Genomic DNA, 23,217 nt, shown 5'->3' on the forward strand with positions numbered 1-23,217 from the left:
GAGGGGGAGAGACTGGGGTGGGGGGGCTGTTGCGCAGGACTGTGGGTGGGGGCTGAGCTCCTGAGCTCGAGAAAACTGTGCCCACCGTCTGTCTGAGCCTGGGCTGTGTCCTCCAAGTCCCCCTTAAGCCCAAGGGGGGGTACATAGGGACTACTGAGGGCGAGATGGGGTTCTTAGGGGCCATCTCTCGTCCTGGGGTCCCTGGGGAGACCCTAGTTCCAGGCTACTTGTGAGGAAGGAGAGAGAGTGGGAGTAAAGGATAGGCGGGGTCTTCCCTGGGGATTCTGGGTTGATCAATGCTCGTTTGGAGCCTGCAGGGAGGAGAGGGAAGGAGAACAGTATAGTTTATGCTCTCGTTTTTCCATTTTAACTATCCCTCTACTGGGCTTCTGGACTAGGAGAACGGGATTCAGTAGTTCGGAAAGGGAGTTGAGGAAGGCAGTGGCGAATTGAGGAGGAGGTAGGCAAGTGTGAGGAGGAGGAGGAAGGGCTGGAGAGAAGAGCGAGGCTGTAGGGCTGCCTGTTGACGGAGGAAGAGGTTGAGGGGGAGGGAGAGGAGGAGGAGGAGGGGGAGGAGAGAGATGACATGGGGAGAGGAGGAGGGGGATTGGACGGGGGAGGAGGAGTAGAGGGCTCGAGGGACCGTCTGTCTCGGGACAGGCTGGCCAGCTGGGGCGCGGAGCCGGGAGGAGGAGGAGGCAGCAGCAGCAGCGCTTGGAGCAGCAGCAGCAGAAACAAGTACCAGCCACAGAGCGGCTCCTCCGGCCCGAGCAGCCACAGTCCCCCAGCCGCGATGGCGCTGCAAAGCCCGGCGAGCGAGGAAGCTAAAGGGCCCTGGCGGGAGGCAGACCAGGAACAGCAGGAGCCGGTGGGTAGCCCCGAGCCGGAGCCGGAGCCAGTGCCAGTGCCCCCACCCGAGCCCCAGCCAGAACCTCAGCCGGAGCCCCAGCCCCTACCGGACCCTGCACCGCTGCCGGAGCTGGAGTTTGAGCCTGAGCCGATGCACGAACCCGACCCTACACCCACGGTGGAGACCCGCGGCACCGCGCGTGGCTTCCAGCCCCCCGAAGGTGGCTTCGGCTGGATGGTGGTCTTCGCTGCCACCTGGTGCAACGGCTCCATCTTCGGCATCCAGAACTCCTTCGGGATTCTTTACTCCATGCTGCTGCAGGAGGAAAGAGAGAAAAATCGCCAAGTGGAGTTCCAAGCAGGTGAGCGGCCCCGCGCGCCCCACCTGGCGTTCTAGGCAAGGGTGTTCGTTCGGCTGCTGCAGATCTCGTATCTCCTGGCCCGAAGCGCCCCTCTATAGTGCGCCGCTTGGACTTATCACAGTTACCCCTAGCCCTTGGCGCTGCTAGGGCGCGGGTTGCCTGGCTCTGGGCAGCCTCGGCTGTGGAGACTAGCTGCAAGAAATCCCGGGGGGTGGGACCTGGGACCTTCGTTGATCATACACAAAGAATGAACTTTTTTGTTCTGGTACATATCCAGACGCACCCTTCGGGTTTGTTTAAGGTACTCTGAGCGTCTGTACAGGGGGGAAATATTTGCAGAAAGGTTTTTGTTATTGTTGTTGTTTTGTTTTGTTTTCGGGGGGAGGGGGGAGGCGAAGTGTGAGGCCATGGAGAGAGGAGAGAGTTGGAAGGTTGGGAGGACTTTGAGAGAAATACCGTACCTCAGATGTCCGCAGCAGCCTCTGTTTCTGTACAGGAAGTGGAGGTGTTTTCTGTCAAAAGCACTTTAGGAATCCTGATGACTGAGCGAAGAGTCAAACACATGGCAGGCGTGTGTATCTGTTGGAGAGAGAGGAAGGGAAGGAAGAAGTGCGAGTGGCGGGGTGTGCGCGCGTCTATTTGCCCGCAGTGATTACTGCCTAACAGGGCGGGCTGTCCTCTGCCACACTGAGGGAGCGAGCGGATCTCTGTGCCCTCTGAGCTGAACCCCAAACCAGGCAGGGAGGCAGTCTCCAGAGAGGCGTGAGGCGGCTGGCAGACTGGGCCCTGAGACTCACTTTGCACCGCCTCCAACCTCAGCCTTGCCCTCCCTGGCGCCTCGCGCCTCTTCGCTATCCGCGGGGTGCCTCGTTAGTCTTTAGCCAGAAAGCCAGCCTCCACCCCTCCTGCCTTCGGGTGGTGCTGACTTGGTCTTCTTCTCTAAGACAAACAGGGCTGGGGGCATAGCTCTCGCTGTTCAAAGCAGGCTGCAGGACCACAGGATTGTGTGCTCCTCCCACTGAGCCTGCCCGTGGACTCAGAGAAGTTGAAGTAGCCATCCGGCTTTCTCAGCAAGCCGCCGGTGAAGCCCGTAAGCCGTTTTGATGAGGAGTCTCAGGAGCGAGCTGAAGGGCTTGGGATGCCTTCCTCAAGGCTCACTCCCTCTTGTGGCTCCTCAGGACAGCTCCACTCTAGACCTGTCGCAAGTTCAAAGCTTAGAATACGTGGCTTTTAAAAACGCAGCTCAGAATGTGTTGCCTTGGGACTGAAGGGTTCCCTCCTCTCCCCACCCCCAAACACACACACTTCTGCTGCTCTCTGAGGAGCACTGGGGATTATTTAGTAAATAGAAACCTTGAATTCTGTGGGCATCCACCTGTGGATTCTCTGAGCCCTTGGAGAGCCTCTCCTACTGCTCTCAATCAAGGACTCTTTTGTTTTTTACTTTGCAGCTTTGCTGGGCTGCCTTTAAAGAGGTTTTGGGACTCTTGGTGCCCCTGGACTTGTGATCCATTGGCATCCTAATGTGCAGGCCCCACTTGAAAGTTTGAGTGCGTGTGAATGGCTGTACAAAGCACTCACAGGACTTCCCAGGCTGCATTGATGCCTGAGTGGAGGGGGTTCCTGACTGTGTGGAACATCTGGGCAGAAGGTCACTACCACACTCACCCCTGGGACTACATTTTCCTTGCTTTGATGCAGTTCAGGGGCTCTTGGGAAGGCAGCCAAGGTAGGGTCTCTGGCTTTTGCCTAGATTACCTTTTAGGGCACCTGCTGAACACTGCCCTGTGTTTAAAGACGGGCTGTTGGCCTTTTAGGTCAGTGGTAAAGTCTGTGGAAAACTTCACGCGAGGTCGTGGGGAATGGGCTGAAGTTAGACCCTGGCATTCATGTGAGTGAGCAGGCCTAGAGCAGGGGCCTTGGGAATGTGAAATAAAACTTGGAAAAACCACTATTTTACCAGGAAGAGGTTCACTGCTGGGGAACAAACTTCAAAGTAGGTGATCATAGGGGACTCAGGGGGAGGGCTGGCTGTGACTTTCCGGTCAAGACCTCACAGTGAAACTGGGAAGTGGGGGTGGCAGTGAGCTGTACAGAGGTGTGGCTGGTGTGTACTCTGACACAGACTAGGTCCATTGAGGGGCTGGGGTTACTTGTTTAAATTATGGTGAGTATGGGTCAGGAAAGGATGGAAAGGAATTTGGTATATCCCTAGGGTCTCAAACTACTTTGGCTTGGGTCCTTGCTGTGTGTGTCTTGAATTCATGAAAATTATTTTTGATACTGGAGGCTCTGGGGAGCACCTCAGTTTTTATTTTTAAAATGTCAGGAGCCCCCCACTACTTTCCTTAGTTCCTAGAAAATCTTATCCTCACCACTACCCTTCTTGAGCCCCTCAACTTTCCCAAGCAGCCATTTAGGTCCTGAGATTCCAAATATGTCTCTGCCTCCCTACACTTTCTGCAGTTTACTCAGAATTTCTCAGCTACCTGTGCCACGTTACTGGTGTCTCAAAGGGATAGAAGAAGCCAGTAGAAGCTTGCTGAGATCTTTGTTAGTCAGTGTTTGCCTAATAGCCATTCTGGGGAACATGGAATGTACACCCATACAATCAAGCAGGTTAGTGCATTGTCTATTTCTATTAATGTCTGACATGCATTCCATCTCTAGAAATCTATGAATTAAATATTTGGAAGCACCCCCACAGCCCAAATTCTCTTTGGCTAGGCCTATGGCCCCGCCCATCAGAACAAGACCCAGTTTCCCCCTCAGTCAGTCTCTACCATCAGGAAGCTTCCATAAACCTCTTATCTTTCTCCATCAGAGGGCAGACAGACTGAAAACCACAATCACAGAAAACTAATCAATCTAATCATATGGACCACAGCCTTGTCTAACTCAATGAAACTATGAGCCATGCCATGTAGGGCCACCCAAGACAGATGGATCATGGTGGAGAGTTCTGACAAAATGTGGTCCACTGGAGAAGGGAATGGCAAACCACTTCAGTATTCTTGCCTTGAGAACCCCATGAATAGTATGAAAAGGCAAAAAGATAGGACACTGAAAGATGAACTCCCCATATTGAACTCCACCTAACCCCATATTGTTAGGTGCCCAATATGCTACTGGAGGTCAGTGGAGGAATAACTCCAGAAAGAATTAAGAAATGGAGCCAAAGCAAAAACAACACCCTGTTGTGGATGTGACTGGTGATGGAAGCAAGGTCCAATGCAGTAAAGAGCAATATTGCATAGGAACCTGGAATGTTAGGTCCATGAATCAAGGTAAATTGGAAGTGGTCAAACTGGAGATGGCAAGAGTGAACATCAACATTTTAGGAATCAGCAAACTAAAATGGACTGGAATGGGTGAATTTAACTCAGATGACCATTATATCTACTACTGTGGGCAAGAATCCCTTAGAAGAAATGGAGTAGCCATTATAGTCAAGAAAAGAATCTGAAATGCAGTACTTAGGTGCAATCTCAAAAATGACAGAATGATCTCTGATCATTTCCAAGGCAAACCATTCAATATCATGGTAATCCAAGTCTATGCCCAACCAGTAATGCTGAAGAAGCTAAAGTTGAACGGTTCTAGGAAGACCTCCAAGACCTTTTAGAACTAACACTCAAAAAAGATGTCCTTTTCATTATAGGGGACTGGAATGCAAAAGTAGGAAGTCAAGAAACACCTGGAGGAACAGGCAAATTTGGCCTTGGAGTACAGAATGAAGCAGGGCAAAGGCTAATAGAGTTTTGCCAAAAGAACACACTGGTCATAGCAAAAACCCTCTTCCAGCAACACAAGAGAAGACTCAATACATAGACATCACCAGATGGCCTACACGAAATCAGATTGATTATGTTCTTTGCAGTCAAAGATGGAGAAGCTCTATAAAGTCAGCAAAAACAAGACCAGGAGCTGACTGGCTCAGATCATGAACTCCTTATTGCCAAATTCAGACTTACACTGAAGAAAGTAAAGAAAACCACTAGACCATTCATGTATGACCTAAATAAAATCCATTACGATTATACAGTGGAAGTGAAAAATAGATTTAAGGGACTAGATCTGATAGACAGAATGCCTGATGAACTATGGACAGAGGTTCGTGACATTGTACAGGAGACAGGAATCAAGACCATCCCCAAGAAGAAGAAATGGAAAAAAGCAAAATGACTGTATAAGGAGGCCTTACAAATAGCTGAGAAAAGAAGAGAAGTGAAAAGCAAAGGAGAAAAGGAAAGATATACCCATTTGAATGCAGAGTTCCAAAGAATAACAAGGAGAGATAAGAAAGCCTTCCTCAGCAATCAATGCAAAGAAATAGAGGAAAGCAGTATAATAGGAAAGACTAGAGATCTCTTCAAGAAAATTAGAGATACCAAGGGAACATTTCATGCAAAGATGGGCTCAATAAAGGACAAAAATGGTATGAACCTAACAGAAGCAGAAGATATTAAGAAGAGGTGGCAAGAATACACAGAAAACTGTACAGAAAAGATCTTCATGACCCAGATAATCACAGTGGTTTCATCACTCACCTAGAGCCAGACATCTTGGAATGTGAAGTCAAGTGGGCCTTAGAAAACATCACTACGAACAAAGCTAGTGGAGTGATGGAATTCCAGTTGAACTATTTCAAATCCTGAAAGATGATGCTGTGAAAGTGCTGCACTCAATATGCCAGTAAATTTGGAAAACTCAGCAGTGGCCACAGGACTGGAAAAGGTCCGTTTTCATTCCAATCCCAAAGAAAGGCAATGCCAAAGAATGCTCAAACTACCGCACAATTGCACTCATCTCACACGCTAGTAAAGTAGTGCTCAAAATTCTCCAAGCCAGGCTTCAGCAATACATGAACTGTGAACTTCCTGATGTTCAAGCTGGTTTTACAAAAGGCAGAGGAACCAGAGATCAAATTGCCAACATCTATTGGATCATTGAAAAAGCAAGAGAGTTCCAGAAACACATCTATTTCTGCTTTATTGACTATGCCAAAGCCTTTGGCTGTGTGGATCACAATAAACTGGAAAATTCTGAAAGAGATGGGAATACCAGACTACCTGACCTGCCTCTTGAGAAATCTGTAAGCAGGGCCAGGAAGTAACAGTTAGAACTGGACGTGGAACAACAGACTGGTTCCAAATAGGAAAAGGAGTACGTCAAGGCTATATATTGTCACCCTGTTTATTTAACTTATATGCAGAGTCCAGTTCAGTTCAGTTCAGTTCAGTCACTCAGTCGTGTCCGACTCTTTGTGACCCCATGAGCCACAGCATGCCAGGTCTCCCTGTCCATCATCAACACCCGGAGTCCACCCAAACCCATGTCCATTGAGTTAGTGATGCCATCCAACCATCTCATCCTCTGTTGTCCCCTTCTCCTCCTGCCCTCAATATTTCCCAGCATCAGGGTCTTTTCAAATGAGTCAGCTCTTCACATCAGGTGACTAAAGTATTGGAGTTTCAGCTTCACCATCAGTCCTCCCAATGAACACCCAGGACTGATCTCTTTGAGGATGGACTGGTTGGATTTCCTTGCAGTCCAAGGGACTCTCAAGAGTCTTTTCCAACACCACAGTTCAAATGCATCAATTCTTCAGTGCTCAGCTTTCTTTATAGTCCAACTCTCACATCCATACATGACCACAGGAAAAACCATAGCCTTGACTAGACAGACCTTTGTTGGCAAAGTAATGTCTCTGCTTCTAATATGCTGTCTAGGTTGGTCATAACTTTCCTTCCAATGAGTGAGCGTCTTTTAATTTTAAGGCTGCAATCACCATCTGCAGTGATTTTGGAGCCCAGAATAATAAAGTCTGTCACTGTTTCCACTGTTTTCCCATCTATTTGCCATGAAGTGATGGGACTGGATGCCATGATCTTAGTTTTCTGAACATTGAGTTTCAAGCCAACTTTTTCACTCTCCTCTTTCATTTTCATCAAGAGGCTCTTTCGTTCTTCACTTTCTGCCATAAGGGTGGTATCATCTGCATATCTAAGGTTATTGATATTTCTCCCAGCAATCTTGATTCCAGCTTGTGCTTCCTCCAGCCCAGCATTTCTCATGATGTACTCTGAATATAAGTTAAATAAGCAGGGTGACAATATACAGCCTTGATGTACTCCCTTTCCTATTTGGAACCAGAGTAGAGTGAGAGTGAAGAGGAGAGTTAAAAAGTTGGCTTAAAGCTCAACATTCAGAAAACTAAGATCATGGCATCTAGTCCCATCACTTCATGGCAAATAGATGGGGAATAGTGGCAGACCTTATATATTTTGGCTCCAAAATCACTGCAGATTGTGACTGCAGACATGAAATTAAAAGACGCTTACTCCTTGGAAGGAAAGTTATGACCAAACTAGACAGCATATTAAAAAGCAGAGATATTCCTTTGCCAACAAAGGTCTGTCTAGTCAAGGCTATGGTTTTTCCAGCAGTCATGTATGGATATGAGTGTTGGACTATAAAGAAAACTGAGCACCGAAGAATTGATGCTTTTGAACTGTGGTGTTGGAGAAGACTCTTGAGAGTCCCTTGGACTGCAAGGAGATACAACCAGTCCATCCTAAAGGAAATCAGTCTTGAATATTCATTGGAAGGACCTATGTTGAAGCTGAAACTCCAATACTTTGGCCACCTGATGTGAAGAGCTGACTCATTTGTAAATACCCTGATGCTTGGAAAGATTGAAGGTAGGAGGAGAAGGGGACGGCAGCAGATGAGATGGTTGGATGGCATCACCGACTCAATGGACATGAATTTGAGTAAACTTAGGGAGTTGGTAATGTACAGAGAGGCCTGGTATACTGTAGTCCATTGGGTCATAAAGAGTCAGACATGACTGTGCGACTGAGCTGAACTGAACTGAATATCTTCACAGCCCTAAAGCTGTGCTGATTGGTTTAATGGGCCTAAGGTTCTGCAGATCATTGGGACTATTATGAAGGTGCCCTCCAAAAAAGGTTGTTTTGATGTTTAGGGGCTAACTGCACATCATAGTGGTCTCTGGGCATGGGAAAAAGTCATAGAAAGTGTAAGGAAAGTGGAATTCAGGGCATTCTAGAGCATGCAATGTCCAGTCTTTGTGAACTCTGTGGTGCCTACAGTTCTGTGGTGGCAGTGTATCTTGTCCTTTCTCTTCACCTATTTTGAAAAGGAAACCAGCTTTCCCTGGGTCCTAAGCCTGGGAGGACCAGCAGGCAAAAAGTCCTTGACATAAAGGCAAGTGACCAAGGTCTGGTTTAGGGGAAAAAGGAAAAGATCAAGAGAGAAATGAGCCTATACTTTTTGTAGAGCTTGTGGGAAATTTGTGAGTTCCCCTAACCCAGACCAAGCAGCATAGAAGACAGGGGCAACCCAACAATTTGATGGAAGTCTATAATGCCCACCTGATATGAGAATGGAGACTTTGGGGGGAAAGAAAGAGCAAGGTAGCATTGGTTGCAGGCCTCAGATCATTATTGGAACCCTAAATGAGTTTGATCAGAGGCAGGTTAGGGTTGGGGGTCCAGAAGACAAGGCAGAACAAGTCAGAGTTGTTAACACTGGCTCCAAGCTTAGGTCTTTTTGGACATGCCCTAGAGTAAGCTCAGCACCCTGTACTTTCCACCTTGACTTCCAGTCTAGCACTAGTCATAAAACATGATGGGAGGCATCTTTTCCTTGGCAGTTTATAAGCATGACCCTTGTAGTCTCCCAGGTAGGGGTGGGGGGATGTCTCTCACCACCCAGAGAAAGGGGTAATAATGGTCAGGAAGGTTCATTATTGGGTACAAGATAGTTCATGCTCATGGGTCACTCTGATGGAGACAGAATTTCTAGCCATGGGATAAATGATACATTCTGTCTTTGAGCAAAGAGTCCCAAAGATAGGTGAGACCAGGGGCAATTTAGGCTATCTTTCTCTTCCTTGTTTTAGAAGCTTTCATTGCTTAGTTCAGTGTCTCACTGGGATGACCACTAAATTGCTGACTTTGGAAGCCAGGTATCTTTCGAGCAAATATGCCAATGTCCTGCCTTTGGCTGAAGGCCTTTGCCTACTGTCCATAGAAGACAGAGGTTGGCTCAGAGAACCAACCTTGGTCAGCCATAGAAGGTTGGCTCAGAGCCTGCTATGGAGCTTTGGGACACAGGGCCAGACATCTTTCAAGCCAATCCTCTGACTCCTCTCCAATCAAACTGGGTCCCAAACTGAGACCCTGACTCATACTGGAGGGGATGAGGAAGAGAGGTTGGGGGTATTTGGAAGCCAACCGGGGGGTGCTTGTTTGAGCTGGAGTGGCTAATTGAAGTTAGATCCCTGGCTTGTGACCTCAAGTGCTCATTCTAAGTCTAAATCTGGATCCTAATGGATTGGTGATCTCAGTAATACTAGCTGGGCAGTGACTAGGAGTTAGATAACTTGTGCCCCTGACTTGCTCTGTGACTTTGAGCAGTCACTTTACCTCTCTGTACTTCAGTTTATCTAGTTGTAAAGTGAAAGGGTTTGACTAGATGAATACTAGATGAACTTCTTAGCTCTTCTGTTCTATCCTTCTAAAATTATATGATATTTTATTCTTTACTATTCACTTGGCATAAATTTTGACTCATTCAAACAAATGGAAATACGCTAATCTTCCTGAATGGGGATTTGAATGTGTTGGGAGGAGATTGGGAAAGCAAAGAAAAGCTATACAGACAGCATTTCTCCATGTTGTATGTACATATGCTACTCATATGTACCAATATTGGTTGAAAAGACCCACTTAAAAAAACACAGTATGTAATGGTAACTTCAGATTCACAACTACTTCCCCCAGAATGTCTTGCTTAGCAAAGAATTGGACCTCCAAAAGAATTCTCTCAACTTGGCCTGCTGCAGGCCAGCAGAGTGGTTCTGTATGCTGCTGTTTCCCAGCATTTGAGCCTATTCCTATAAAGCATTAAACTGAAAGCATTCCCTTAAGCCTCAGTTTGGACCCCTCTCCTGAAACTTAATTTTCTGCAGCTCATTCTCATTTCTCAGAAATGCATGGTTAGTGTGACCTTGGTTTGCTGTTACTTCAGGATAGAAGAGAAAACCAAGATTTATAAATTCAATAAAGTGGTTTCCTTTAGGGGACTTCAGACAGGGCATCCTTATAGCTAGCTAAGGGCTGCTGCCTGGTACTGGGTGTGTGAGAGCTGCTGCTTGTCATCCTAGAGAAGGCCATATTCATTATTCCCAATTTCTGAGCAACTTCAGTTTCACTCAGGGTTTACTGAGAGTGACTACTGAAGTAGCAGGCACAGAGCTCTCTCTTTTCTTTTTTCTGAATTTATACTTGCTTTGGAAATATTTCCTCCAGTGCCATGAAGAGTAAATAAGCAGATGGACTGTCAGCATTTGCAGAAACATATAAAGGATGTCATCTGTACATTTTGAGCAGACCAGTTTCCCGGGAGAGTGTGCCACTTTTCCCATCAGCATCTTTTTGTTTTGTTGCATTTTTTAAGATCTTGTTTTTGACTGTGCTGGGTCTCTGTTGCTATGCCAGGGCTTTCTCTAGTTGCGCTGCGTGGGCTTCTCATTGTGGTGGCTTCTTTTGTTGTGAAAGACAGACTCTAGGCCCATGGGCTCAGCAGTTGCAGCTCAGGCTTAGTGGCCTCGGGGCATGTGGGACCTTCCCAGACCAGGGATCAAACCTGTGTCCCCTGCATTGGCCTCCAGCTTCTTAACCACCAGACCACCAGGGAAGTCCTGTTTTGCATTTTGGAAAAAAAAAAAAAAGAATCATTTACTCTTTTCATATTGTGTGAAAGATGGAGTGGGATTTCCTATTTTGAAAGGAACTGTCTCACCTGGGACTGAATGAGTAAACCTTAGAGAAAACACTTTTTTCATAAAATGTTCATGCATACACACACATACACATACACGTACTCTACACCTCAAGCCATGGATTATGAGTATTCTGCCTGAAAAAGTCTTTTCTTGTCTGCTTATGGAATTAGGTTTTAATGTAACAGAAGCTTCTGTAGGGTTTGTGTGAGACTAGTACAAAGGGCCCAGACTGTTAAGGAGGAGTGATGGAGAGAATATGGTCAGCCTAGATTGTACCTCTTGGCATGGATTCTTTGCAACTCCCCTATAGTAGTGCTTGGAAACATTTATATAAGTTTCTTTCTGCTTCCATCCTCCCCTTATCCTGCATCCCATTCAAAAGTTATTGGGAAGAGGGTTTAGGATACTCCAGCCCTCTCCCATTTTAAGGGTGAGAGAGGGCTAAGCCTAGGGATGTTTAATCATTTGCCTTGAAGTCGAGGTATTGCGATTACTAATATGAAATCACTTGACACTTATCTGTGGGTGGAGAATGTGGCCTGCTTGGGTGGCTTGAGAAAGTACATGCTTTTTCACCCTAGTAGTCTTGCCCTTCTCTGTTTTCTTGTTTGCTTTTTCTGGGGTTGGTAGAAGAAGGGATAAAAATGGCTATCCCAACCATATATTTTCTTGGCTCCTCCTATTTTCATAGGGCATTTGTAATACCTATGTTTGATATGCCATCCTTTTGCTCCTAGTATTGTTCTTTCTTCTTTCTTTCCCTCACTCAGTTAGAGGAACAACTAGGGTTTCAGATGTTGTATAGTCCTTACTCCAGACTGGATCTCAGGCCCATTCCCACACACCCTGTGGAAGTGTCTCTTTCCCCCTTTCCCCTCTCTCTTACTCTCCACTTTCTGAGGGAAGAGCGACTTCCTATGGAACACTCAAGAGTGTAGAAGCTATCGCCTCTGGATTTTTGCAGTAAGATTCACAGCCCTGGGACCCCAGTCAAAGAGATAGTATTGTAGCAGGTCTTACTCAATAGTATTCAACAAATGTCCTGATCAGTTGCACCCTTTCTCTTCAAATCTGCACTATCATTGTCCCTCAATTACTGAGCCTACTGAACTTCTAGAGACTTCAGATTGGTTTTTAGTAGCCTGAGGGGTTCTGAATAAAATAGAAATCTCCACTCTATTTTGATCCCCTATTAATCTCTCTTCTTGCCAAAAAAAAAAAAAAAAAGATACTACAGAATTGATTGTAGAGGAGTTGGAGGAGGGATGAGACAAACACACTAGACTTTAAAGTGCTTTTAGTGAGATGGAGAGGGAGGAAATGAAACTCCCAGGTTAGTTGCTTCCCTGCAACTGAAGGGAAAAAAGGAAATGTCACTAAACCAGCAGTCCCCACAGAATCTCTTGTCTAACTTATCCTGTGGCTCTTACCACCTTCTTACCCAGGCTAGAAGGGTATGTGCATGTGCCCATGTGTCCAGACCTGTGGGTACGTGTGTATAGCTGGGTGTGATATCTGTCTGGGCCAATTAGCACAGTTGCTTAGAATATGATGCCTATGAGATTCAGGTCACAATTTTAGTCATTTGTTTAGGTTACTGAGCTTCTTACAAGGAAAAGAACTCTTCTTCTGTTCACCACTCATGCCCTTCATGTGTGGTTGCCACTGATTCCAAGAGGACTGGGTATAAGTATGGAGATGACTCCCTATAAACCTTTCTTACAGGGGAAAAAGTAACAAAGCACACAGCCTAGTGGTATCTGCTCTTTCACAGTGTGAAATTTCTTTGACATTTAGCTTGTCCCATCAAGCACCCTGATAATAATAATAATAGTAATTGATAACTTTTATTTAGCATTTATCAATTAATTCTGTGCTTCTTTGAGACCCCATGGACTATGCAGTCCAAGGAATTCTCCAGCCAGAATATTGGAGTGGGTAGCCCTTCCCTTCTCCCCAGCCCAGGGACCGAACCCAGGTCTCCCACAATGCAGGCGGATTCTTTGCCAGCTGAGCCACAGGGGAAGCCCAATTCTGTGCTAGACATTATATTAAGCACTTTACATGTACAACTCATTTCAATTCTGAGCAACTCTATGAGGTAGGTACTATTATTTCCTCCATTTCACAGATAGAGACAGATGCATAGAAATTAAGTAGCTTGCTTCAGCTCATATAGCAAATAATGGCAGAGCCAATATTTGAACCTAGGGAGTATGAATCCAGATATCATTTAATACATCTAAAGATGAGAGGGGCCAGGTACCAAGAATGACTACTACAGAGTTTTCCATTCCTTTAGCCTCCGGGCATCCTTATGATTAAGGGATATATGAGATGACCATGAAAGGACTTAGTAAACAAAAGTCTGACAGTCTTGTGATATGTGGTATACTCTTCTAACCACTCATTTTACTCTACCTAGAGTCACGGGTCATTGGGTCCAAAAAAGGGCCAGAGAAACTGTCTCTTTTCAGTTGGTTACCCTGAATGCCACATAAACTTTCAAGCCTTCGGTGTTCTCATCTTCATAGTGAGATTGATAGTATTTACTTTTATAAGACTGTGAAGGAGCATATGAGATTCTGTATGTGAGTGGTATTTGTCAGTTGTGAAGAGGTTGGTATTATTATTATCATTCATCATCATCATCATCCAGTAGCCTTTTCCAGCTCCTAGAAAGTGAGTTGTTACACCTTTCTCTAAATATTTCTGGAAGAGGAATCAATCCCTCCCCACTCCATCTTGTCTCCGTCTCCTGTCTGTATTCTTCTGCAATTTTACCCGGGTGTCTCATAGCTAAGGATTGGCCACTGGCCATGTTTCCTTTGTTCCTTAGTTCTCTAGGAGCCCAGGGAGAGGAGGGGCCAGATCCCAGGCCATATACATTCAAGGAAACAAGGCATGTTGAAATATTTACAGCTCTTGGCAGGAGCTCACAAACCTCCCTTTGAGTCAAGGACTGACTTTTTTCTTTTTCTTTTTTTTTTTTAATAAGGATTACTAGCCATTGGGGGCAGATGGTGGGTGGAGTTAGGGTGTCATTTCCTCCCGAGGGTCTCTCACAGAGCCTCTGTTCTCCTGCAGGTAGTGAAAAGAAGGAAAGGGATATTTAGGGTCAGAAGGTCTGGGCCAGGGGACATTAAGCAAAGAAGGGACCTTGCTCCTTTGTATTCAGTTTTTGAGTGGGCCAATTTCCTTATGTTCTAAACAGGATAGCCCCAGAGAACAGAGGCCACAGAAGGCCAGAAGCCTGGAAGAGGCCTGCAATAGCAGTTTTGAGCAGCATTTCAGTAACTACTTAGGAACTTCCATTAAGACCATTTAGAAGACAAATATTTATACCATCTCATGATGAAAATATTTCTCTTTTGTTGTTGTTGTTGTAAACAACAATACTAAATTCTCAAGTCCTTCTTTGAGACAAGATTTCAAATATACCAAGACTTACCATCTTGATTTTCAGTTATTTAAACATGTGAGTTGAAAGGCATTTTAGAGACTACCCATTCCTATCTATCTGGTTCCCATTTTATAGGAGAACTGACATCTGGAAAGATGTAACCTCAGTCAGTATTACAGGTAGATGATTGTAGTCAAGGTTGGTTTATAAGAGTAGTTGGGGATGGGTGTAAGAAGTAATGCTCCTGGCACCTTGGGAGTTCCTCAGTTCGATCACTGGCATACTGCCTACTTTATGTCTCCCTGAACTTTTCTAAAGTCAATCCACAGGCACTATGTTGCATAAAGAGACTGTATTGTGTTGTAATAGGTGTAATTTCATTTACTTAATATGAGACAAAATTCAAGAGGTGGGATGGTGAAAAGTCTCCCTGCTACATTATCTTAAAAGTGAAAGTCGCTCAGTTGTGTCCAACTCTCTGCAACCCCATGGACTATACAGTCCATGGAATTCTCCAGGCCTGAATACTGGAGTGGGTAGCCTTTCCCTTCTCCAGGGGGTCTTCCAAACTCAGGGATTGAACCCAGGTCTCCCACGTTGCAGGCAGATTCTTTACCAGCTGAGCCACAAGGGAAGCCTAAGAATACTGGAGTGGGTAGCCTATCCCTTATCCAGTGGATCTTCCTGACCCAGGAATCAAACTGGGGTCTCCTACATTGCAGGAAGATTCTTTACCAACTGAGCTATCAGGGAAGCTACATTACCTTATAGCTACCTTGTTCCCCTCCCTAGAGGCCACTAATGTTATCTGGGGTGTTCTTCCAAAGATATTCTGTATATGTACAAACAATTGTGTATGTATGTGTATACCCTATATTAAAAACACAGTGGTAACCTGTAATTCACATTATCCCCCACTTTGCCTTTTATGTTGTTGTTCAGTCGCTCAGTCATTGTCTGACTCTTCATGACCCCATGGACTGCAGCATGGCAGGCTTCCCTGTCCTTCATCATCTGCCGGAGTTTGCGCAAAGTCATGTCCATTGAGTTGGTGATGCCATCCAACCATCTCATCCTCCATTGTCCCCTTCTCCTCCTGCCTTCAATCTTTCCGAGCATCTGGCTCTTTTCCAGCGAGTCGGTTCTTAACATCAGGTGGCCAAAGAATTGGAGCTTGAGCATCAGTCCTTCCAATGAATATTCAGGGTTGATTTCCTTTAGGACTGAATGGTTTGGTCTCCCTGTTGTCCAAGGGACTCTCAAGAGTCTTCTCCAACACCACAGTTCAAAAGCATCAATTCTTCGGTGCTCAGCCTTTATTATTGTCCAGCTCTCACATCCATACATGACTAATTGAAAAAACCATAGCTATGACAAGACGGACTTTTGTCAGCAAAGTAAGGTCTCTACTTTTTTTTTTTTTCTTTGTACATATTTTATTTTTTTTAATTTAAATTTATTTATTTTAATTAGAGGTTAATTACTTTACAATATTGTGTTGGTTTTGCCAACTCTGCTTTGTCATTGCTTTTCTTCCAAGGAGCAAGTGTCTTTTAATTTCATGGGTGCAGTCACCGTCCACAGTGATTTTGGAGGCCAAGAAAATAAAGTCTGTCACTGTTTCCACTGTTTCCCCATCTATTTGCCATGAAGTGATGGGACTGATGGCGTGATCTTTGTTTTTTGAATGTTGAATTTTAAGCCAAGTTTTTTCACTCTCCTCGTTCACCTTCATCTAGAGGCTCTTTAGTTCTTCTTCACTTTCTGCCATAAGGGTGGTGTCATCTGCATATCTGAGGTTATTGATATTTCTCCTGGCAATCTTGATTCCAGCTTGTGCTTCATCCAGCCCGGCATTTCACACGATGTACTCTGCACAATAAGTTAAATAAACAGGGGTGACAATATACAACCTTGATGTACTCCTTTCCCAATTTTGAACCTGTCTGTTGTTTCATGTCTGGTTCTAACTATTGATTCTTGACCTGCATACAGGTTTTGCCGGAAGCAAGTAAGGTGGGCTGGTATTCCCATTTCTTTAAGAATTTTACATGATTTGTTGTGATCTATACAGCCAATGACTTTAGCATAGTCAGTGATGCAGAAGTAGATGTTTTTTTCTGAAAATCTTTTACTTTTTCTATGATCCAATGGATGTGGGCAATTAGATCTTCTGGTTCTTCAGTCTTTTCTAAATCCAGCTTATACATCTGGAAGTTCTTCATTCATGTACTGTTGAACCCTAGCTTGAAGGATTTTGAGCATTATCTTGCTAGCATGTGAAATAAGTGCAATTGTGCAGAAGTTTGAACATTCTTTGGCATTGCCCTTCTTCAGACTTAGAATGAAAACTGACCTTTCCAGTCTTGTGGCCACTGCTGTTTTCCAAATTTGCTGTCATATTGAGTGCAGCACTTTCACAACATCATTTTTCAGGATTTGAAAGAGCTCAACTGGAATTCCATCACCTCCACTAGCTTTGTTCATATTGATGCTTTCTAAGGCCCACTTGACTTCACATTCTAGGAAGTCTGGCTCTAGATCAGTAATCACAGCATCGTGATTATCTGGGTCGTGAAGATCTTTTTTTGTACAGTTCTTCTGTGTATTCTTGCCACCTCTTCTTAATATCTTCTGCTTCTGTTAGGTCTGTACTGTTTCTGTCCTTTATTGAGCCTATCTTTGCATGAAATGTTCCCATGGTGTCTCTAATTTTCTTTTAGAAATCTCTAGTCTTTCCCATTCTGTTGTTTTCCTCTATTTTTTGCATTGCTCACTTAAAAAGTCTTTATCTCTCCTTGCTGTATATCTTGAATATTATTACACAGTAAGTCTGTAAAATCATCACTTTTTAAAAAAAATAACTGCACAGTCAGTATTCCATTATATGGATATGCTGTAATTTATTTATTCAGCACTCTGCTAATAGAAATTCAAACTATAACCAATCTTTGAATATAGGCTTTAGAATCAAACATCACTAAATTCAAATACTCACTATATGGCTGGCCTTGACAAAGATTTTAACTTTTTGAAGTTTGAGTTCTCACATGTATAAAATACAGATAATAATAATATCAGTCATTATTGGGGTGGAGATTAAATGAGAGGAAGCATATAAAACATCTAGCATACAGCCTGGCACATACTAAGGGTTCAATAAATATTGAATAGTCACGCCCTGCTCATAGGCCTTGCCCATACTCTCCACCTTCAGTTCAGTTGATATTGGTTCAATTCAAGTCAACAGGTGTTTATTACGTGTTAGGTTGGACCTTGGATGAACCAGAGAAGGAAAAGTGTCCCTCAAGAAGTTTATAATTTCTTTGAGAAGACATGACATACTAAACAACCACAGGTCACTGCTAGCTAGAAAAAATATGTATATGTGAAATTGAATGCAATTTTGGTGTGGTGATGTGGAAAAGGAGGACTTCCCTGGTGGCTCAGATGGTAAAGTGTCTGTCTACAATGCGGAGACCCGGGTTCTAGCCCTGGGTTGGAAAGATCCCCTGGAGAAGGAAATGGCAATCCCCTCCAGTACTATTGCCTGGAAAATCCCATGGACAGAGGAGCCTGGTAGGCTACAGTCTATGGGGTCGCAAAGAGTCAGACACGACTGAGCGATTTCACTTTCTTTCACTTTTGTGGAAAAGGAGAGGTAAGTGTAAGGGCCAAAGGAATCAAAAGAGCTTTGCTAGTACAGTTGTAACTTGAAAAGAGATTTAGCTAAGTGGAGAGGAGCCTATGAATTGGGTAGTGGTCAACTGAGACTTGCAAATTGGACAGATAGATTGTTACTCAAATTTGTTACTTTGCCCTCTGGAAGTCCCTGACCCAGCAGGTGGAGTGGTGTCAAAAGGAAGGGGGAGAGGAAAATACTGAGGACATTTAGAGAAAATGGTATGGGGAAGGGGGATGTTTGGATATTAGGCCACAAAATGAGGAGCCTGCAAGTGGCTTGTGGCAGAGCCCACCCAGCTTACACCATCTGCTCTTCCATGTCAGCAGCCAAGCACTTTTAAAAGGTCCAAGAAGAAGGATAAATGGTCTGAGAGTAGAAATAGCAGAAGCTCTCAGCCCCGCACCCTGAGTCCCAAATAGGTCCAGATGCTGTGAGCCCCAGGAGAGGGGGAGACAACTGAGTGATAATAATCCCTTCTCCATGTGGTACATTGTAATTTACATCTTAATTGATGTTTATCCTTGCAACAGAGACAGTTATGAAATAAAGTACTCAATTGAATCTCATCATGTGCCAACATCTTTGATAACAAGTGCTATGTTGAGAGGTTCCGGAAAATGAAAAGTCAGTGTGGTTTGTATTAGTCAGGGAGAAGTTCATGGCAGGGAAGGGCTGTATAGAGATTCATATTCCCATTTTATAGTTACAGAAAATAGAGAGCAGATTGAAGGTCATATACTTAATATTTAACAGAGCTGAAACTAGAAACCAGGGATCCCAATCCCATGTTCCATGGGGTCTGAGATGTAGGGCCTCCCCAAAACCTGTAACAGTTTTCCCTTAACTTGATAGCAGCCTGAAACAAATTGGAATAAAAAAGCTAAGGGGGAGAGAAACAAGGGTCATGGAAGGAAGGATATGGGCATAACTAAGACCTGCTGGCTGAGGTCAAGAAAGAGCACCAGACTGGGAGTCAGGAGATCCAAGTTCTACTTCTGGCTCTACTACTGTGTTTGTGACCCTGACAAGTCTCTTCCACTTTCTGGGCCTTGATTTCTCCCCTTAAGCGATAAGAAAGCTGGGCCTCCCAGAAACTTAGTGGTGCTTAGAACCAATGGTTTATATAAACCAATGAGACATTGGGTGCTCCCTGGCAAGGGGTCAGAGGATATAGGGACAACTTCTCTGATGAAAATTGAAAACAGATACTCCCAGATTTGAGAAAAAGATGAGTCTTGGGAAGTGTAGTTATCCCATGGTCTCTATTCTATCTTCTTGAAGAATTCCACCCATGAGAGGCAAAGAGAGAACATGTATGCCCAAGTGAGCAAGTACCTCAATGTGAAACTGAGATTTGGTGGGACAGGTTATGATATGCTGAGCCAATGCCTAGAACTCTCTCCTGAATATTCTCTACTAACATCACTTTTCTAAGATCTTAGCTTTATTATTTTTTTAAAAGAGAGTTTGTGTCTTATGGACAAAGTGCCACTGAAGTCATACTTTCATGTAGCCCTCTTGAGTGAGAACTGACCCTGGAGCCCAACTGCCTGGGGAAGTCTGGCTCCACCATTTACCAGCTATGTACTTAGGCAAGGGACTTAGCATCTCTGCACCACTATTTCCTCATGTGTAAGAGGAGGATCGAGGAGGGCATGGCAACCCAGTATTCTTGCCTGGAGAATCCCCATGGACAGAGACGCCTGGCGGGCTACAGTCCATGGGGTCACAAAGAGTCGGACACGACTGAGCAACTAAGCACAAGGGGAGGATAACAAGAGTACTTACCAGTAAGATTGTTAGAAGAGTTATATATATCTTAGAATTATATATGTCTCAGAACAGTAAGTGCTATAGAAGCATTTGCTGTTATTATCTCCCTAGTAAGCTAGTGTAACCCCAAGTGAGCCCAAGGGAGTTTAGCACCACTCATTCGGGAATTTTGAAGGTAAATGTGCCTTCTCAAGACACCGTCTGGGCTGCTCTGATATTGGTCATTCTCAGGACCAGATTAATACCTTTAGAGGCCCAAGGCACTGTTTTTCCAATTGCCAAATTCTGGAACAATTCAATAAATTTGTAATTTTTTCATTTTGGGTGCCCTTGCTTTGTTGATGTCCTAAGCTTATACTTAGCCCACCTGTTGGATAATCCTGCACTGGCCACATCAGCCTATAAGCTCCTCCCTCAATTCTGGAAGGAACCAATGATTGTGGATGATCTACTCATCCACATACAACAATTTTTAACCTGAACAACTCCATCTACAATAAGGTGCTCTGTGCCCTGCCTCCCAGGAGCTTATCCTACCAAGCCCCTTGACCTCCTTGCCCATTGGGACATCCCGTCCTATTACTTGGAAAGAGGGTTTATCTTCTGGGGTGGGGGAGGGGAAGACAGGTGCCAGGAAGTCCCAAGAGGGATCCCCTGCAGGAAGCTGTAAACATTAGCAGGTTAAAATTCTGGTGACTAGTTGGGATGACTGAGTAGTAGAGACAGGGAATGGTGAGGATCCCCTGACTCCAGATGACTAGGAGACCCTCCCCACTTCCCTGAGCCCTGACTTCTACAGGACCTTCAAACTGATGATCCTGAAGATTTGGAGTTACTAACATTATCTCTACAACTCTTGACCAGGTTCTAATCATTCAAATGTTGAACAACAGGAAAGTTGTGTGTATTCCAAGAGCCATAGTGGTTTTTTTGCTTTGGCCTAGATTTTGCCTATGGAAAGATTAGTCAAAAGCAAGTTGTCCTTAAAATCTTCTGGTTAACCAGCTGGAGGGACCTGTTGGCCAGGGTAAATGAGGTTAGCAGGACCCCAAACAGGTTCATTTGTTGTTTTGCCCTGGGATGGCACCACTCACATTCAAGCCTAGCCAAGCCTGTGCTCCCTACACTATTCACAAAGTATCTCAAACATGGAAGGCTCAGTGGAACCGGTCAGACCAGATGTTGAGAGCCTGCAGCTTTTAGGAAGAGAAAGACAGACAGCCAGAGGATAGAATAAGGAAGGAACAAATCTATTGTCTTGGCTCCTAACCCTAGGAAGCCTCCCCTTAGGCTCCAGGGTAACACCAGCGAACACCCACTCAAGGGAGCCATGGCTTTTATGTGTCCCATGAGTGGAGTTGGCCATATCTCCAGGCAGGACCAGAAACCTGAAAGCCAATCTCCAGACCATGGTTCAACAGAGAATAGTACAGGTCCTAAAACCCACTCCAGTACTCTTGCCTGGAAAATCCCATGGATGGAGGAGCCTGGTAGGCTGCAGTCCATGGGGTCACTAAGAGTTGGACACGACTGAGCAACGTCACTTTCACTTTTCACTTTCCTGCATTGGAGAAGGAAATGGCAACCCACTCCAGTGTTCTTGCCTGGAGAATCCCAGGGACGGGGGAGCCTGGTGGGCTGCCGTCTATGGGGTTGCACAGAGTTGGACATGACTGAAGTGACTTAGCATAGCATAGCAAAGCCCTCTTTCTTTTCCTGGAAGTTGTTTCAACACTAACAGAAAAGATTACCTTGGAATGGGAGATCATAAAAAAGATCCTGAAGTTCAAGTCCCTTTTGCCTTATTTCTCCTTGTGTTGTGTGTTATAGGGTAAGGAACAGGATCTGACATCAGACAGACCAGCATTAGAGTCTTAACTTTGTCATTTACCTAATTTTCAACCCATGGGCAGGTCATTTGGCATCTCTGAGCCTCAATTTACCCATCTGCAAAGCAGCGGTGGGAGGGGTAGTAATAATCTCTCACAGTCTTGTGAGGAGGTTCAAATAAGAGGATGGATGTGACAGTCCTTTGAAAACTGATTTGAGCCTTATGTATGGATTATCATCATGGCTGCCATGTACAGAAGTTCATCTATAGATTTGCACATGTATTCATGCATGTAGAGCTGAATTGTGGCATAACCAAAACCACACATATGTATAAGCAAACCACTTGTATGTACAAAACTATATAAATAATCATGACATAGGCAACTAAAAGCATACACATAGGCATACAGATACACATTTATCTATATTGACAGCCTCTTTCTCTTTCTGTCACATATATATCCACACATGAGCAGATGTATATGTATCTATGTATGTTTTTACATGCATATGTACATATATGTACCACCCCTAGCTGTACAGGTGAGCATACCCTTCCCTTCAGCTTCTCCTCAGACTATTCACTTTTCTAAGGGTCTGAGAAAGGTCCTGTTTGTTAATTCCCCCACTTCATACTGAAATTGTCCCTTTTGTCCTTGCTGGGGCTTCTTCCTTTGCTTCCATTTTGTTTACAGATTAGCACAGCTGCTGCCACAATTCCAGCTGCATAGTATGTGGTATCCACATGTCTGGAGAACATGGATCCTTATTCAGTTGCTCTGTGAATTGCACTCTATTATGCACAATATATTATTATCCATATTTGACAGCTGTTTCATATTTTTTCAAAACAAGTTAATCTAGCCATGAAAATAGTCACTGGCCCACATGCCCTGAGGCTAAAAGAAATTAGGCAGAAAGCCTAATGAAAATTAGTCAGAGCCTAAATGAGGTTGAATCAATCAATATTTCCTCTCCTTTTTTCTCTTCCTCCTCCTCTTCTTCCTATTCCTCTCCTCCTTCTTCTCCCCCCTCCCCTGTCTCCTCCTTCTTTTCCCTCCTCTCTCTCTCATGGTAGTGGTAAGGGGAGAGGGAGTTGTGTTCGCATGGCGTGTATTGGGTTCAGAGAGATCCTGTGGTCATCAAGCCTTCTTTGGGAGGAAGGAAGGGGAAGAAAGAGAAGAAAAAAGTTAGAATTTCTGGGATTATAAACTGGAAGAATATAGCTGGGGAATTAAATGGGGTGACACCTAAAGGAAGTGGATTAATGCCTACTTTGAGGCCATCTAGGATGGCAAACTACCCCAGCCTCCCCTTTATCACCTAGATGTGAGCTAGTAAATGGTTTTGTTTGTATGAGGGGTGGAAATACTAAAAAAGACTCCCTAGTGATAGAATTGGGAAGTTAAACTTAGTTAAAGAACAAAATGGGAAGAGAGCAAGCCCAGGCCAGGTGTAATGGGCCCCCCTCCAGGGGGCCTAATCATGGCCCAGG

General features: G+C 44.6%; 1 protein-coding gene across 1 annotated transcript in view; it reads left to right on the plus strand.

Moving 5' to 3' along the window:
* Window positions 1-306: 306 nt before the first annotated feature.
* Window positions 307-23,217, plus strand: part of SLC16A2 (solute carrier family 16 member 2) — a 132,600-nt gene continuing 109,689 nt past the window's right edge. The window contains exon 1 of the mRNA XM_027533913.1: window positions 307-1,211. Coding sequence (XP_027389714.1) covers window positions 587-1,211 — 625 coding nt within the window. The 5' untranslated portion in view covers window positions 307-586. The remainder of the gene's footprint in view (window positions 1,212-23,217) is intronic.

The sequence above is a fragment of the Bos indicus x Bos taurus genome, chromosome X, assembly GCF_003369695.1.
Source record: "Bos indicus x Bos taurus breed Angus x Brahman F1 hybrid chromosome X, Bos_hybrid_MaternalHap_v2.0, whole genome shotgun sequence".
Classification (NCBI taxonomy): Eukaryota; Metazoa; Chordata; class Mammalia; order Artiodactyla; family Bovidae; genus Bos; species Bos indicus x Bos taurus.